Consider the following 17,398-nt stretch of genomic DNA (forward strand, 5'->3'; position numbering starts at 1 on the left):
AGAAGCCTAGGCCCTACTGTTATAAAACCTTGTTGTGAATGCAACAATTTCTCCCCGAAAGGTTGAAATGGAAATTAGGTCTAATGATTACACTCCCAACCACCTAATGCTTATTAAATAGACAAACTCCTTGTATGTGGCCATTGTGCCATGCCGTAATATACTGTAACACTAATACATAGTATTCAATGATTAACTTACACTGAGAAATGAACACGGTGTAGGCTATTACATGTATGTGATAGTACTGTATTGAAATTGAGTATTCAAATTAAAAACAATACATGTACAGTAGCCTAGAGTATACAGGTACAGATAATGTAACATTGTATAGCAGCATCACACACACACACACACAGAATACAACTTCACTAAATGTTCAAATACAAATGCATGAAATATAAGAAAAGCTATAAAGTGGGCCTACTTGTTTGACTCCTTACATTCCCAGGTGAAATAGTCAGACCAACGTGTGATAGATATAGAGGCTAATACTTCCACAATGATAACAAAAAAAATACAGTACACCTCCATTTCGGTAACAGTTTGCAGTAACAGATTCTGTGAAAGTTAATTTCCAGAGTAGAGAGTTACTGGATGTCTGCCAGAGGCTGTGGGAGGGGAGGGAATATAACTCACTCCAATACAATTCACACACACACACACACACACACACACACACACACACACACACACACACACACACACACACGGAATCAGTCATACTGGCCTGTGGTATTGAGTTATGTGTGTTTATCAAACAGAATACATTACTGCAGTAAGAGAGGCGGGGAGGAGAGATGAAGAGAGAAGTGGAAATAGAAAGAAAGGAGGGGAGAGGGTAAGAGGATACTGGCAAGGCTTGGAGTTGCAATCCATTCCCTTTTACCTTTAAAATACTGTACATATACAGAAATAAAACATATTTACATTCAATGGCTTCATATTGATCTTTCCATATTCCTAAAAGGCCAACTTCACCATCCTCTCACAGGTCTATAAGACCAATATCACATTCCGAGTGTTAGAGTCACACTCAGCAAACTATTTACACTGTGACACTTATTGGCATAGTACAGTATATAATGCCCTCATAAGGCCATAAGAAGTACAGAGCTGTGCTTTAGTGACCTTGACAGTGCCCTACAGAAGAACACTACAGAAGTGGAGAGCTACTGCCTTTTGATTTTCAGTACATTCAAGTAACTTCAGGAATCAAGTGTAGGGGAGATTGGGGTAGGTTGAGCCAAAAACGTTTACATTCAGCATCACTATGTCAAGGGAAAAATAGTATTGTTTCTACCATATACACTATTTATACACAAAAGTATGTGGACACCCCTTCAAATGCTGACAGGTGTATAAAATCAATCACATAACCATGCAATCTCCATAAACAAACATTGGCAGTAGAATGGCCTTACTGAAGAGCTCAGTAACTTTCAATGTGGCACCGTCATACAGTAGGATGCCACCTTTCCAACAAGTCAGTTCATCCAATTTCTGCTCTGCTAGAGCTGCCCTGGTCAACTGTATGTGCTGTTATTGTGAAGTAAAAAATTCTAGGAGCAATAATAGCTCAGCCGCAGAGTGGTAAGCCACACAAGCTCAAAGAACGGGACCGCCGAGTGATGAAGCGCATAACACTTAAAAATCATCTGTCCTTGGTTGCAACACTCACTACAGAGTTCCAAACTGCCTCTGGAAGCAACGTCAGCACAATAACTGTTCGTCAGGAGCTTCATGAAATGGGTTTCCATGGCCGAGCAGGCACACACAAGCCTAAGATCACCATGCGCAATGCCAAGCACCAGCTGGAGTGGTGTAAAACTCGCCGCCAATGGACTCTGGAGCAGTGGAAATGTGTCCTCTGCAGTGATGAATCACGCTTCACCATCTGGCAGTCCGATGGACAAATCTGTGTTTGGCAGATGCCAGAAGAACAATACCAGCTTGAATCCATAGTGCCAACTGTAAAGATTGGTGGAGAAGAAATAAAGGTCTTAGGCTGTTTTTTATGATTAGCGCTAGGCCCCTTGGTTACAGTAAAGGGAAATATTAACGCTACAGGTTCTGTGCCTCCAAACTTGTGGCAACAGTTTGGGGAAGGCCCTTTCCTGTTTTAGCATGACAGTGCCCCCATGCACAAAGTGAGGTCCATACAGAAATGGTTTGACGAGATCGGTATGGAAGAACTTGACTCGCCTGCACAGTCCCCTGACCTCAACCCCATCGAACACCTTCGGGATGAATTGGAAAGCCGACTGCGAGCCAGGCCTAATCGCCCAACATCACTACCCGACCTCACTAATGCTCTATTGGCTGAATGAAAGCAGGTCCCAGCAGCAACGTTCCAACATCTAGTGGGAGGCCTTCGCAGAAGAGTGTAGGCTTTTATAGCAGCAAAGGGGGGAACAACTCCATATTAATGCCCATGATTTTCGAATGAGATGTTTGATGAGCACACTTTTGTAGTGTATTTCAGGATGTTGTGTATCCCTGGAAATAATCAGAATTCATGGAAACATAACAGTTTTGAAAACATAGCTTGTCCAAAAAAGGTGGTATTTTGGCACATCTTACCCCGGGTATGTGGTAAGTTGAGCATAGGAACAAGGTCAGTTGAGCCGCCTTGAGGTAGGTGGGTGATGGTGACCTGTGATAGTGGGTGATGGTGCTGGTAGGTCAAAGTTTAATTCATGGAATGGGGGTGTGGTATAGTGCGTATCTTAAATGTATGCCTACATTCAGATATAGATCTCTCTGTTCAATATCACTGACCCTTCCATTTCTTGACCAGTTGCCTGGGATAGAGATGTTACTTCAATGTGCCAATTCGTATGTGCCAGTTGTGCCAGTTCTCTGCATTTAAGGCCAGATTCTTGATATGATCAGCAGGCTGAGACTCCATGTCATCAGATGAGACCTTGTGTGCCTCTGCTACTCTGTCATAGCCTTGCTGAAAGTCAATGTACCTCTTCAGTGTCATAAGGACAATTTTTTCCATCCTTTTCTGCTGCTCAAATTGACTCCTTCCCTTTTCTCACTTCCTTGGCTGCTCTCTGAAGAAACTCAAGGCGGGTAGACCCCTGCTTGTTTTACGTTTGTATACAAGATGTCTGCTCTGTAATAATACAAATGCACTATCATGAGTTTATATGTATGACACATTGCAAAAATACTATGCATATTATGCATAAAACTGACCAAATGTAATCATCATTTGTATGGGGTATGGTGGCCATTGGCTCAACTTACCCCAAGGCAAACATTTTGATTATATTAGTCCACACAGCTACAAGGATGCACTTTCATGCTAGGTTTAGGACCTCATATTGTAGCTTATAAAGACCCCAACTGATGTACATCTACTTTGGTTTAGATACAAGCATCATGAAACCTGTAACACAATACATTCAATTTACTTTGTGGTGGTGGTTTCTTCCTTCTGACTCCATGAAATGATGACCTCTTCCTAAAAATGTGGTCACATTATTAATTTTGTATATGGTTTCCTAGAAACAAGGGGTGTCTCAATTTACCCCACTCTCCCCTATTACCACATTGTCTACAGATTCTTACTGATTGTGTACAATACGAGTCCTGAACATCCAAACCTTACCAGCTTCAGGACATGGTGGTTGGCCAACCACATATCCACACCTCCGTTGTCCTTAGTAGCATGTTTGTAACACTACATATTTACATGATCTAAAGGATCGATCCAGCAGTCTGATCAACACAATTACATTCCACTTCACAGGTCCACTCCAAAGACATATAGAAGCCCATGAGTCTGAACTCCAGAATCACGTTTTGAGTAGCGTTTGATATTTTTCTGTATGGCTGGATGGCCCTTTCAAATGCACAGGGACTCAGTTGATCCTTACATGACTGAGCCACAGGTAAGAGTAGTGACAACAATGTGTATCTATATCAAGGGGGGTCGACTGAGTCTCTAATTGATGATGGGATAAAGGTTTATCTCTATTTGATATTTAGATGATCTGAGGGTGGTGCCAAGTTGATCTGAGGGTAGTGCCAAGTTGATCTGAGGGTCGTGCCTAGTTGATCTGAGGGTCGTGCCTAGTTGATCTGAGGGTAGTGCCTAGTTGATCTGAGGTTCGGGGTAGTGTCGGAACACCTTGTGGATCCACTGGGTGTAGAAGGGGACGTTGATGAAGATGCCAGGCCGATTGGCACGGGCACAGCCTCTGCCATGGACACTGACCCCCACTATGACCCTGCTCTCTCCTTCCTGGCACACCAAGGGGCCGCCATAGTCCCTCTGACAGGGGGAGAGACATAAAGCATACATTAGGAAAAACATACAGTCAACTCCTGATGAGAGAGAACTGTTCAGGAGTGTTTCAGGCACATTTCAATCACAGTTCACCAGCTTCCTTACCTCACAGACCCCCTCGTCCTTCCTCCCCCCAGCGCAAATCTTGGTGTCTGTGATGTGGAGGTTCCCTCTGTGTTGTTCACTACACCTCTCATTACTGACCATGGGCAGATGGACCACCTTCAGTACACCTTCATGACCCGTACCTGAGTGATAGGTGAGAGGAGGGGAGATTATAGTCATGACAAGACATCATTACAGCTAATGAGTAACCAGTCCCTTTCCTAGATTACATAATCCTGATGGATGTGATGGTATGTGTGTGTACCTTTGGTCTCGCCCCATCCATGCATGCTACACATCGAGCCATCAGCAATGGAGCACCCAGCCACCGGCAGCTGAATGGTGTGGACACTGTCTGCAGGGAGGGCAGGCCTGAGTGAGAGAAATATTTTTGTTGCTGTTGAAGAATACAAGACTAGAAAACGTATGATATACGACCAGGAGAGTTTGTATATTTCTTTTCAGGCACTCACTGGGCCAGCCGTATGAGGGCCAGGTTGGAGCCCTCAGGACCACAGATCACATGGGAGATGGAGACTTCCTGTCTGAAGGAGCTGTTCGGAGCCAAGCCACGAAGGTCTGATACACCCAACCACACACGATACTCACTCAGGTCTGGAACACTGTGTGGAGACAGGTGGATGTAAGCATAGTAAAGAGAAAGAGGCAGAGGAAGAAAGGTAAAGAGCAAAAGAGGAAGAGAGAGAGAGAGGTGCAGTTACCATGAGGAGAAGCATTGTCTGTCAGTGAGGACCCACTCCTCTCGTATGAGAGAACCTCCACACCAGTGACTGGACCTGGGGAGGGAACACAACACACATGATATTACACACTGGGAATGGCACTTAGACAAATGGTCTATACATCTGCCACTAGAGCAGAGTTTATACCTACAGTAGATAACATAGAGAAGCAAAGCCAGGCAGGTGTGTGTGTGTGTGTGTGTGTGTGTGTGTGTGTGTGTGTGTGTGTGTGTGTGTGTGTGTGTGTGTGTGTGTGTGTACCGTTTCTGTATGCTGACCATCCAACTTCCGTCTGTGATGGCGACTGGAGCTCCTCCTACTATCCTGGTCGTCTTATGGATGAAACATGACACCTTGGACACCTCCACTGACAAGTTGAGAAAGAGGGAACTATGTTGAAACAACCATTTTATCCCCAGAGAGAAGTACAAGATGAAAACATGAAAACCAGGAGGCGGAGTAGAGCGACTGACCTCTCTGTGGAATGATGTTCTCTGATGGTTCACCTGTATGACAGAGGATGAAACACAAGATAGATGTCTCAGTGACAACACAGTGAAAATGCCACTAGCAGGGTTGTGTGTGTGTGTGTGTATGACTCACATGGTTTGACACTGCAGTAGTCCCAGGGTATAGCAGTGCTGTTAGTGTAACACCAGGGGCCATGTGTGTCTCTGTCTGGGTTCCTACAGAAACCCCCCTCCTGTCCCACAGTCAGCACCGCTGCATCTCTGTCCCAACTACACACAATTAAAGCAAAGGAGAGCATTAGAGACGGTTAAAGACAGACTGTCAGCCCATCATAATGAGAGGAGACACAGCTGTGTATGGCCTCTCTCTCTTTACCCATCTCTTTTTCTCTCCATCTCTTTCTCTCTCTCTCTCACACACACACACACACACACACACACACACACACACACACACACACACACACACACACACACACACACACACACACACACACACACACACACACACACACACACCTACAGTGACACAGGTCAATAATCGTAATGTTTGGAACGTCACCAACATAATTCCTTTCCAGACATTCCAGGATGATAATAGGGGAATTCAGAGGAAGACCAATCACCAACGCACAAGGTGCGTGTGCGTGCGTGCTGAGAGAGTGATCCGTCTGAGTCTCTCTAACATAAACAATAACTGCTGACCTCTGACCTCTGGGCGGGAGCCAAGCAGAGGAACCGATTGGCTTTGAAGTATTCCGAGAAGGGAAGAGGCTCAGGGTCAGAGGAAGCCTGCAGCGTGTCCTCCAGATGCTTTATTACACACCCACTCAACCATACGTTACAGTGGAGTGGAGTAATGGACCAGTTTTTCTCTCCTTGAGAAAAGCCAGGCTCTGACTCTTTGTTAGACCAATATGACTTGACCACATGTCAGCTACAGGTTAACTCCCCCATGACCTCTTAGGTTCAACCATGTGTTTCTGAATAGGGCACTCCATTTTAGGGCTGTTATGGTGGCCGTATTACCACACCGGCAGTCATGAGTCATGACCGCAGTCAAATTCCAAACTTGCTAACTGCCTGGTACTCCACACTCTATTGTCCCTCTAATCACTCTGACACCAATGTAAATGTGATCGAAAGTCAAATCAAACACTTCATGAGAACCCATTAGCTCATGTTGTGCAACATTTCTATAGGCTATGCAATTGATGGCCTCTATTAAAAAGAGGAGGATCCCATCAGCTTTCTATAGGCTAGGGCTACTATATTTATTTCTCAACTTTCCTAATATTAAGCACATTGCTTCACTTTAAAACAGGAGTATAGCCTACATGGCTGGCATGAAAATGAACCACGGGAAAAGCGTCCTCCATTCACTAAGTGCATAGATTACATGTATTTTTTCCCCTGCCTCTGTTCTGAGACAGGTGCATGATAATGGTTCATTCTAAATCAAAACTAATTTCACACATTATTTAGTATACAGTACCAGTCAAAAGTTGGGACACACCAACTCATTCAAGGGTTTTTCTTTATTTTTTTACTATTTTCTTCAATGTAGAATAATAGTGAAGCGATCAAAACAATGAAATAACACATATGGAATCATGTAGTAACCCAAAAATATTTTACATTTGAGATTCTTCAAAGTAGCCACCCTTTGCCTTGATGACAGCTTTGCACACCCTTGGCATCCTCTCAACCACCTTCACCTGGAATGCTTTTCCAAAAGTCTTGAAGGAGTTCCCACAAACACTACCATTCAAAATTATGGCAACGTTCTGGGATGCTTGCCTTCTAGGCAGAGTTGCAAAGAAAGAGACATATCTCAGACTGGCCAATAAAAACAAAAGATTAAGATGGGCAAAAGAACACAGACACTGGACAGAGGAACTCTGCCTAGAAGGCCAGCATCCCGGAGTCACCTCTTCACTGTTGACATTGAGACTGGTGTTTTGCGGGTACTATTTAATGAAGCTGCCAGTTGAGGCGTCTGTTTCTCAAACTAGACACTCTAATGTACTTGTCCTCTTGCTCAGTTGTGCACCGGGGCCTCCCACTCCTCTTTCTATTCTGGTTAGAGACAGTTTGCGCTGTTCTGTGAAGGGAGTAGTACACAGCGTTGTACGAGATATTCAGTTTCTCGCATGGAATAGCCTTCATTTCTCAGAACAAGAATAGACTTACGAGTTTCAGAAGAAAGTTATTTGTTTCTGGACATTTTGAGCCTGTTATCGAACCCACAAATGCTGATGCTCCAGATACTCAACTAATCTAAAGAAGGACAGATGTATTGCGTCTTTAATCAGAACAACAGTTTTCAGCTGTGCTAACATAATTGCAAAATGGTTTTCTAATGATCAATTAGCCTTTTAAATGATAAACTTGGATTAGTTAACACAACGTGCCATTGGAACACAGGATTGATGGTTGCTGATAATGGGCCTCTGTACGCCTATGTAGATATTCCATAAAAAAAATCTGCCGTTTCCAGCTACAATAGTCATTTACAACATTAACAATGTCTACACTGTATTTCTGATCAATTTGATGTTATTTTAACGAACAAAAACAAGGACACTTCTAAAAAAAGAAAATGTATGATAATTTTTTATTTCATCTTTATTTAACCAGGTAGGCCAATTGAGAACAAGTTCTCATTTACAACTGCGACCTGGCCAAGATAAAGCAAGGCAGTGCGACAAAAACAACAGAGTCACACATGGGATAAGCAAACGTACAGTCAATAACACAATAGAAAAATCTATGTACAGTGTGTGCAAAAGTAGTAAAACCCCAAACTTTTGAACGGTAGTATGCTGAGCACTTGTTGGCTGCTTTTCCTTCACTGCGGTCCAACTCATCCCAAACTATCTCAATTGGGTTAAGGTCGGGTGATTGTGGAGCCCAGGTCATCTGATGCAGCACTCCATCCCGCTCCTTCTTAGTCAAATAGCCTGTACACAGCCTGGAGGTGTGTTTTGGGTCATTGTCCTGTTGAAAAACAAATGATAGTCCCACGAAGCGGAAACCAGATTGGATGGCCTATCGCTGCAGAATGCTGTGGTAGCCATGCTGGTTAAGTGTGCCTTGAATTCTAAATAAATCACAGACACTGTCACCAGCAAAGCACCACCACACCATCACACCTCCTCCATGCGTCACAGTGGGAACCACACATGCGGAGATCATCCGTATGTCATCAGACCAAAGGACAGATTTTCACCGGTCTAATGTTCATTGCTCGTGTTTCTTGGCCCAAACAAGTCTCTTCTTCTTATTGGTGTCCTTTAGTAGTGGTTTCTTTACTGCAATTCGACCATGAAGGCCTGATTCACGCATTCTCCTCTGAACAGTTGCTGTTGAGATGTGTCTGTTACTTGAACTTTGTGAAGCATTTATTTGGGCTGCAGTCTGAGGTGCAGTTGATTGCTGATTTCTGAGGCTGGTAACTCTAAATAACTCTGTGTCTTCCTTTCCTGTGGCGGTCCTCATGAGAGCCAGTTTCATCATAGCGCTTGATGGTTTTAGTGACTGCACTTGAAGAAACTTTCAACATTTTTAAAATGTTCCAGATTGACTGACATTCATGTCTTAAATAATGATGGACTGTCGTTTCTGTGTGCTTATTTGAGCTGTTCCTGCCATAATATGAACTTGGTCTTTTACCAAATAGGGCTATCTTCTGTATACCACCCCTTTCTTGTCACAACACACCTGATTGGATCAAATGCAATAAGATGGAAATAAATTCCACAAATGAACTTTTAATGAGGCACACCTGTTAATTGAAATGCATTCCAGGTGACTACCTCATACCTCAGCTGGTTGAGAGAATGCCAAGAGAAGCTGTCATCAAGGCAAAGGGTGGCTACTTTGAAGAATTTGTTTAACTATTTTTTGGTCACTATATGATTCCATATGTGTTATTTCATAGTGTTGATGTCTTCACTATTCTACAATGTATAAAACAGTAAAAATAAAGAAGAACCCTGGAATGAGTAGGTGTGTCCAAACGTTTGACTGGTACTGTATGTAAAGACAAGATTAAATGAAGAATAGTCTGATGGGTGACAATATTAGCCTATCACTTGTGAAAGATATATTATCACTTGTGAATGATGCACAGCATGTGCAGTTAGGCAAGAAACAGCACATATCTTTTTTTTGCGACTTTTTCAACGTATAGTCGCACACCTCATGTAGCCTATCCCATTGGCCTATATTTTTTATGATAAGGTTTGTATCAACTAAAGTGCCCAAATAACTACTTAAAATTAGGCACATTAATCCACTTTATAACCGGTGTAGAGCCTAAAGTGTGAGTTTCAAGTTTGGGGAAGATGATTTTACCATAAAAAATGACATTTATAATAAAGCATTACATGCATAATTACATTTGCGGTCACTTTTGAGAATGTGTTTTCCCGCTAATTGCATTTTGGAACATTCGCACTTATAGCCTACAGCAGTGGGAGCACTGCTGGCTTATAATGTGAACAAATAGTCTAATAGTTTATTAATATTTTATGCTAAACATTCTGATCTGTTGCATCAGCCTCATTGCTTTTACATTTTTTTTTGATGCAGTGGTTGTATTAATTTGGGATTTATTTATTTCTCGCACAGAAGGACAAGTTGACCAATAGAATAGGTCAAGTTATGTACTATGGGGAATAGTAGATTGACATAAGCTAGAACTTTTGCTGTTTGTTAGACCTACTCATCTTGTTGGCTGATAAAAAAGTAAATGTGGACAGTTCTTCCAACATCTTCAATATGTGCCTCGGAATTCTATAAGAAGGCAGTTGCCCGATGTGTCTGTCTTCACTTGTAGCCTACTTCGGAGCTCAGATGCCTGTGAGAAGGACCCGATCAGGTGATGGGCATTGGCTAATAAGAATTGAGATATCTGAGAGAGCCATGTGAGAGATGCTTCGGCGCACGCAGCCGGTAGAAGGGAATCCTAATGATTATATTTACCTCATAGACACATCGGCCACAAAAGGCATAGCATTTTTTAGGGGGCATTACAACCACACATGTAGGATGCTGTCGGGAAATTCGAGGCCTTGTGAGAATATTATCAAGTGCTTGACAAATTGTGAATGAGAGACTGATAAAGTGTGCACAGCCTGCACAAGAAACAAAGAGCTCATGCCTTTGATGCAACTTTTTTCAACTCATCATTAGAGTCGCATGTACTACAAATCAAAACATATAGCCCAACGTTTGTATCACAACTAAAGTTGAATAAATAACTCTAAATTAAGCATACAGGAGGACCTGTTTTTTTGAATAGCTGCATGAGCGCACTCCGTTGGAAATCATTTGGAGAAAATATCCTTTCTATTTTATTCAATCAAATTGAATCAAATGTATTTATAAAGCCCTTTTTAATATCAGCCGATGTCACAAAGTGCTATACAGAAACCCAGCCTAAAACCCCAAACAGCAAGCAATGCAGATGTAGAAGCACGGTGACTAGGAAAAACTCCCTAGAAAGGCTGGAACCTAGGAAGAAACCTAGAGAGGAACCAGGCTCTTAGGGGTGGCCAGTCCTCTTCTGGCTGTGCCGGGTGGAGATTAGAACAGAACATGGCCAAGATGTTCAAATGTTCATAGATGACCAGCAGGGTGAAATAATAATAATCACAGTGGTTGTAGAGGGTGCAACAGGTCAGCACCTCAGGAGTAAATGTCAGTTGGTTTTTCATAGCCGATCATTTAGAGTTAGAGACAGCAGGTGCGGTAGAGAGAGTCGAAAACAGCAGTTCAAGGCAGCACGTCCAGTGAACAGGTCAGGGTTCTATAGCCGCAGGCAGAACAGCATACAGCATGTTCAATTGTATTCTTCATACTATAAAATAATGCCACGGCATTCTAAACAAATCTTGTCTGCACGTTTTTCACAATAAATCCCAAATAAATCATGGATTTATTGTGATGGTGTAGGCTATATTAAACGGATTTATTAGACTTTTGAAAATATAGATTTTCCAAAGATCTGCATCAGTGGCTTGTAGGCAATGCGTGGAAGCCAGGTTATGCTAACGGTGTTTATGTTAATTTACAGTCAATTACCGTGAGACCGGCAGTTATTTCCTCGACAATCACCAGCTTACAAAATGTCATGACCACCACAGCCCTACTCCCATCTATGCCCCCCCCCCCCACAACACACTCGCAGATGTGTAGCATGTGGTTTTGTTACCTGTGGTCTCTCCAGAGGGAACAGGGAAGACCTGACCTGGTCCTTGACACCTCTCCTCTGTAGCTCTCTCCATTGCCCTCGTAGCAGTCTGGAACGCACACACACGTACAGTATGATACCAGCATAATAAAATATGAAAACATATTTATGTTACTGTAAAACAAGTCAGAATGCTACAGACCACACCAACCCCAGGGAAATATGGTATTAAAACTATACAATCTCTGCTGTCCTGACTGGTATACCAGAACATGACCACAAAACACCAATCACAAAACTGTCCCATCTCCGAGATTCTCATCTGAGTGTGAGAAAAACACAACCCTAAAGAATCTGTATTCCAGATCCACTTACGATCCAATGGGACACAGCTTCCTTGTCCTCTCTATCGAATGGGACAGAGCCTTTTCTCCGCACTGTCCAATGGGACAGAGCGATGTTGTAACCCTGTCAGAGCTAGTTTATTTATGTGCAGTGGCCTGTGAATCCCAGAGTCCTTCAGTAATACTTCTATAGAAACATACTTTATAAGTTTCTCAGGAGATCATTCTTCAGGGACAACACTGAACTAATGCCACGTATATTATTATTCAGAGAAAATATATCTGCATCAGGAATCCATCTATTTTGCATGGTCAAAATAAAAATGTTTAGGAGCCAGAAACCTATTACATTTACATCATTTAGCAGACGCTCTCATCCAGAGCGACTTACAGGTGCAATTATGGTTAAGTGCCTTGCTCAAGGGCACACCGGCAGATTTTTCTCACGTAGTCGCTCAGGATTTGAACCAGTGACCTTTTGATTACTTGCCCAATGCTATAACCGCTAAGCTACCCACCACCCCTTCACATGTTAGTTTAACCAAAAGCAGTAAATGTCCATTGCACTACCATTGTCTGAGACCTGAAAACTTGCATTAGTTCCTGGAGCTATAGGCTTTAGCTCAGGGGACTACTGTGGTTATGCTAGGCTCTCACCATGGGGTTCAGTATTCTGTGTGCCACAGCGGGGGATGTTGGTGCAGAATGCCTTGCGAACGTCAGGGTCTGAAGTGAAGCACCATGGGAGGTCAAGGCCGTCAGGGTTCCTGCAGTAGTTCTCCCTCAGGTCTCTGCAACACACACACACAATAAAGATATATTCTCTAAACAAGTTAAAGTGCAACTCCACCCTTTTTCAACCTCCTATTCATTATCTCCAGCACCAAGCCAGTGTCTACATATGTGAAAACAGCATGTTTCTACGATCTGTGGTTAAAAAGATGAGAAGAAAGGTTTAAAAATTCTTCTCTGTGATATCAAAGGGTAGGATTAAAAGTAAGACAAACGGTGATTTCCAAAACCTGCAGTGAGTTTCTAGCCAGAGGTCTTTTTTCTGTCTACCCACGTCACCACGAATCTCATAGTGTTTGATAGTCACTGTTTTAAATGTTTTCACTTATGATGATGTCATTGGGAATAACTTGTTAACGTTATATTTGAATATGAGGTTGAAAAGTGGTGACGTTGCCCTTCAACATGTAATATAGTGTGTGTAGGGTTGTCGATGTGTGTCCGTACAAGTGTGGGTCACTCACTTGCAGCGATAGTCCTGGGGTATGTATGTATGGTTGTGGGGGTACTGTGAGTCCCAGCGTTGACAGGTCACCCCACTGGGTGTTTCTGCTACTGTCCCTCTGTAGCCCTCACCTCGACCCCAGAAACACCTAGTAGTCACATCTACCTCTCCCACACTGTCTGAGGCTGAGAGAGGCAAAGAGAAAGAGACAGTGAAGGAGAAATAGAGAGAGAGAGAGGGAAATGGTTAAATATAGCCATATCACCTGTACCATCTGTTAAACTACACCAGCTTCTCCTTGAGGCCACTGTGCCACTCAGACACAGTAGCAAGAACAAGACTGACTTGGACAAAAATGCCTCTATTTTCTATAGATTATATTGCAGTCATGTAGTTGATTAAACTGAAATAACAAGGAAACAACGCTGATTAATTTTGTACACAAATACACGCGTCAGCTTTTGTCTCTCCACAATCTAAACACAGTATTTTGTGGATCTGTCTAAAAATAGAGTGCTACTGGTGAGGATTATAAAGACAGGACCTGGGAATAGAAAAGGCCAAAGCAATACAACACTTTGTTTCTCTGTCTTTCTTTCTGCCTTGGTTTCATTAACACAACGTTTAAGGGTTAGACCATAAAACTGGACTGGGTTGACTTCCAAGGCCTGTATCACAGAGACAAAGAGAGAGAGAGTTCAACCGGTAAGATGCTATCTGGTAAAGTCCCAGTTCCAGTGCTGCTGATGACTAACAGAGCAGAGAAGTGCCAAACAAAAAAACAACAAACACACTCACACAGCTTTAAAGTGTTGTTCTCCATCAACCTTCTATAGGCTCACTTTTTTAAAAACCTTTTAACTAGGAAAGTCAAATAAGAACAAATTCTTATTTACAATCACAGTCTACACAGGCAAAACACAGACAACGCTGGGCCAATTGTGCGCCGCCCTATGGGACTCAATAACGGCCGGTTGTGATACAGCCTAAAATAAACACACAGTCTATTAGCCATGACATAACTGGGAATGAGTGTGTGCGTGTGTTGCTCAAAACCGCATTCCTCTGCCTTATCCAATCAGAGAGAGAGGAGGGGGTGGAATGACAGGTACAGGAAGCTGTACGTTTGGAGTAGTTAGTCACACCACACACACATACATACGCATGCACACACACTCACACACACTCACGGCAGGCTGTGATGTTGCAGTACTCCCAGGACGTGTGTGCATCCAGGGTGAAACACCACGGTCGTTGACGTCCATCTGGGTTCCTACAATAGTTGTCATCTAGGCCTTTATCAGGATACCTACAACCCAAACAGAAGAGAAGGATTTCAACAAGTCATTGGGACAGATGTAGATACATGCAGTTGAAGTCAGAAAATGTACATACACTTAGGTTGGAGTCATTAAAACTTGTTTTTCAACCACTCCACAAATTTCTTGTTAACAAACTATAGTATTGGCAAGTCAGTTAGGACATCTACTTTGTGCATGACACAAGTAATTTTTCAAACAATGGTTTGCAGACAGATTACTTCACTTATAATTCAATGTATCACAATTCCAGTGGGTCTGAAGTTTACATACACTAAGTTGACTGCCTTTAAAGAGCTTAGAAAATTCCAGAAAATGATGTCATGGCTTTAGAAGCTTCTGATAGGCTAATTGACATCATTTGAGTCAATTGCAGGTGTACCTGTGAATGTATTTCAAGGCCTACCTTCAAACTCAGTGCCTCTTTGCTTGACATCATGGGAAAATCAAAAGAAATCAGCCAAGACCTCAGAAAAAAATTGTAGACCTCCACAAGTCTGGTTCATCCTTGCGAGCAATTTCCAAATGCCTGAAGATACCACGTTCATCTGTACAACCAATAGTACACAAGTATATACACCATGGGACCACGCAGCCGTCATACCGCTCAGGAAGGAGACGCGTTCTGTCTCCTAGAGATGAACGTACTTTGGTGCGAAAAGTGCAAATCAATCCCAGAACAACAGCAAAGGACCTTGTGAAGGTGCTAGAGGAAACAGGTACAAAAGTATCTATATCCACATTAAAACAATTCCTTTATCGACAAAACCTGAAAGGCCGCTCAGCAAGGAAGAAGCCACTGCTCCAAAACCGCCATAAAAAAGCAAGACTACGGTTTGCAACTGCACATGGGACAAAGATCGTACTTTTTGGAGAAATGTCCTCTGGTCTGATGAAACAAAAATAGAACTGTTTGTTCATAATGACCATCGTTCTGTTTGGAGGAAAAAGGGGGATGCTTGCAAGCCGAAGAACACCCTCCCAACCGTGAAGCACGGGGTGGCAGCATCATGTTGTGGGGGTGCTTTGCTGCAGGAGGGACTGGTGCACTTCACAAAATAGATGGCATCATGAGGGTGGAAAAGTATGTGGATATATTGAAGCAACATCTCAAGACATCAGTCAGGAAGTTAAAGCTTGGTCGCAAATGGGTCTTCCAAATGGACAATGACCCAAAGCATTCTTCCAAAGTTGTGGCGAAATGGCTTAAGGACAACAAAGTCAAGGTATTGGAGTGGCCATCACAAAGCCCTGACCTCAATCATATAGAAAATGTGTGGACAGAACTGAAAAAGCGTGTGTGCGAGCAAGGAGGCCTACAAACCTGACTTAGTTACACCAGCTCTGTCAGGAGGAATGGGCTGAAGTTCACCCAACTTATTGTGGGAAACTTGTGGAAGGCTACCCGAAACATTTGACCCAAGTTAAACAATTTAAAGGCAATGCTACCAAATACTAATTGAGTGTATGTAAACTTCTGACCCACTTGGAATGTGATGAAAGAAATAAAAGCTGAAATAAATCATTCTCTCTACTATTACTCTGACAGTTCATATTCTTAAAATAAAGTGGTGATCCTAACTGACCTAAGACAGGGGATTTTTACTAGGATTAAATGTCAGGAATTGTGAAAAACTGAGTTTAAATGTATTTGGCTAAGGTGTATGTAAACTTCCGACTTCAACTGTATGAGCAGTGAGCAAAGTGGGAATGCCGGTGTGTGTGTGTGTGTGCGTGCGTGCGTCTCCATCAGTGAAAGCGTGCATTTATACGTTTGTGTGTGTGTATCTATAAGTGTCACGTCCTGACCATAGAGAGCTTTTTATTCTCTATGTTGGTTAGGTCGGGGTGTGACTAGGGTGGGTCATCTAGGTGTTTATATGTCTATGTTGGCCTGTTATGGTTCCCAATCAGAGGCAGCTGTTTATCGTTGTCTCTGATTGGGGATCATATTTAGGCAGCCATTTCCCCTTTGTGCTTTGTGGGATCTTGACTTTGTATAGTTGCTTGTGAGCACTATAGCAGCTTCACGTTTCGTTTTGTGCATTTATTGTTTTCTTTGAGTTTCACTTCATAATAAAGAGGATGGAACCATACCACGCTGCATCTTGGTCCACTCCTTATAACGATCATGGCAATAAGTATGTGTGTGTTGGCCATAGGGCCTCCATGGGCAGAGTACACTGGTCCACTGCAGGTGTTTTGCATCTCATTCCTCCTCCAGGCATACTAACAGAGCCTCAGAGGTACTGAGAACCTCTTCATCACAGCGTTGAAGGGTGTGTGTGTGTGTGTGTGTCCTGCTCCAGCAGCATGTGGTGTGGATTAGTGTTAGACTCGTTAACACGTCTTTAGTCATCCTTGTGTTTCTGTAATTAATATTCAACCTCATACTGAGTGTGTACGCATGTGTGTGTGTGCGTGTATGCATGCGTGTGTGTGTTACCTCTTGGGGTGGAAGAGGTGTTTGTGTGGTTCCTCTAGGTCCCAGCGTTGACACTCCCGTCCCGTCTCGGTGTGATCCATGGGACCTCTGTAACTTTCCCCATTACAGCTCAAACACTCCACTGGACACACACACGCACCATGGACATTATTTATGCAGATAATACATAAATACTACATGCAATACCAAAATAATTTCTGTATAATTGTCCCATCTTTTTAAAAGTTCATGT

The 17,398-nt window shown here is 42.8% G+C and overlaps 1 protein-coding gene across 1 annotated transcript in view; it reads right to left on the reverse strand.

The window, feature by feature from the left end:
• Window positions 1-228: 228 nt before the first annotated feature.
• The window catches only part of LOC129862413 (hepatocyte growth factor-like), a 29,701-nt gene continuing 12,531 nt past the window's right edge, over window positions 229-17,398 (reverse strand). The window contains exons 6-18 of the mRNA XM_055934070.1: window positions 17,167-17,287; window positions 14,592-14,710; window positions 13,421-13,586; window positions 12,822-12,955; window positions 11,842-11,929; window positions 5,755-5,891; window positions 5,625-5,657; window positions 5,413-5,518; window positions 5,131-5,205; window positions 4,882-5,031; window positions 4,674-4,780; window positions 4,409-4,551; window positions 229-4,288 (exon numbers count right to left, since the gene is read on the reverse strand). Coding sequence (XP_055790045.1) covers window positions 4,109-4,288; window positions 4,409-4,551; window positions 4,674-4,780; window positions 4,882-5,031; window positions 5,131-5,205; window positions 5,413-5,518; window positions 5,625-5,657; window positions 5,755-5,891; window positions 11,842-11,929; window positions 12,822-12,955; window positions 13,421-13,586; window positions 14,592-14,710; window positions 17,167-17,287 — 1,559 coding nt within the window. The 3' untranslated portion in view covers window positions 229-4,108. The remainder of the gene's footprint in view (window positions 4,289-4,408; window positions 4,552-4,673; window positions 4,781-4,881; window positions 5,032-5,130; window positions 5,206-5,412; window positions 5,519-5,624; window positions 5,658-5,754; window positions 5,892-11,841; window positions 11,930-12,821; window positions 12,956-13,420; window positions 13,587-14,591; window positions 14,711-17,166; window positions 17,288-17,398) is intronic.

The sequence above is a fragment of the Salvelinus fontinalis genome, chromosome 9, assembly GCF_029448725.1.
Source record: "Salvelinus fontinalis isolate EN_2023a chromosome 9, ASM2944872v1, whole genome shotgun sequence".
In the NCBI taxonomy this organism is placed as follows: Eukaryota; Metazoa; Chordata; class Actinopteri; order Salmoniformes; family Salmonidae; genus Salvelinus; species Salvelinus fontinalis.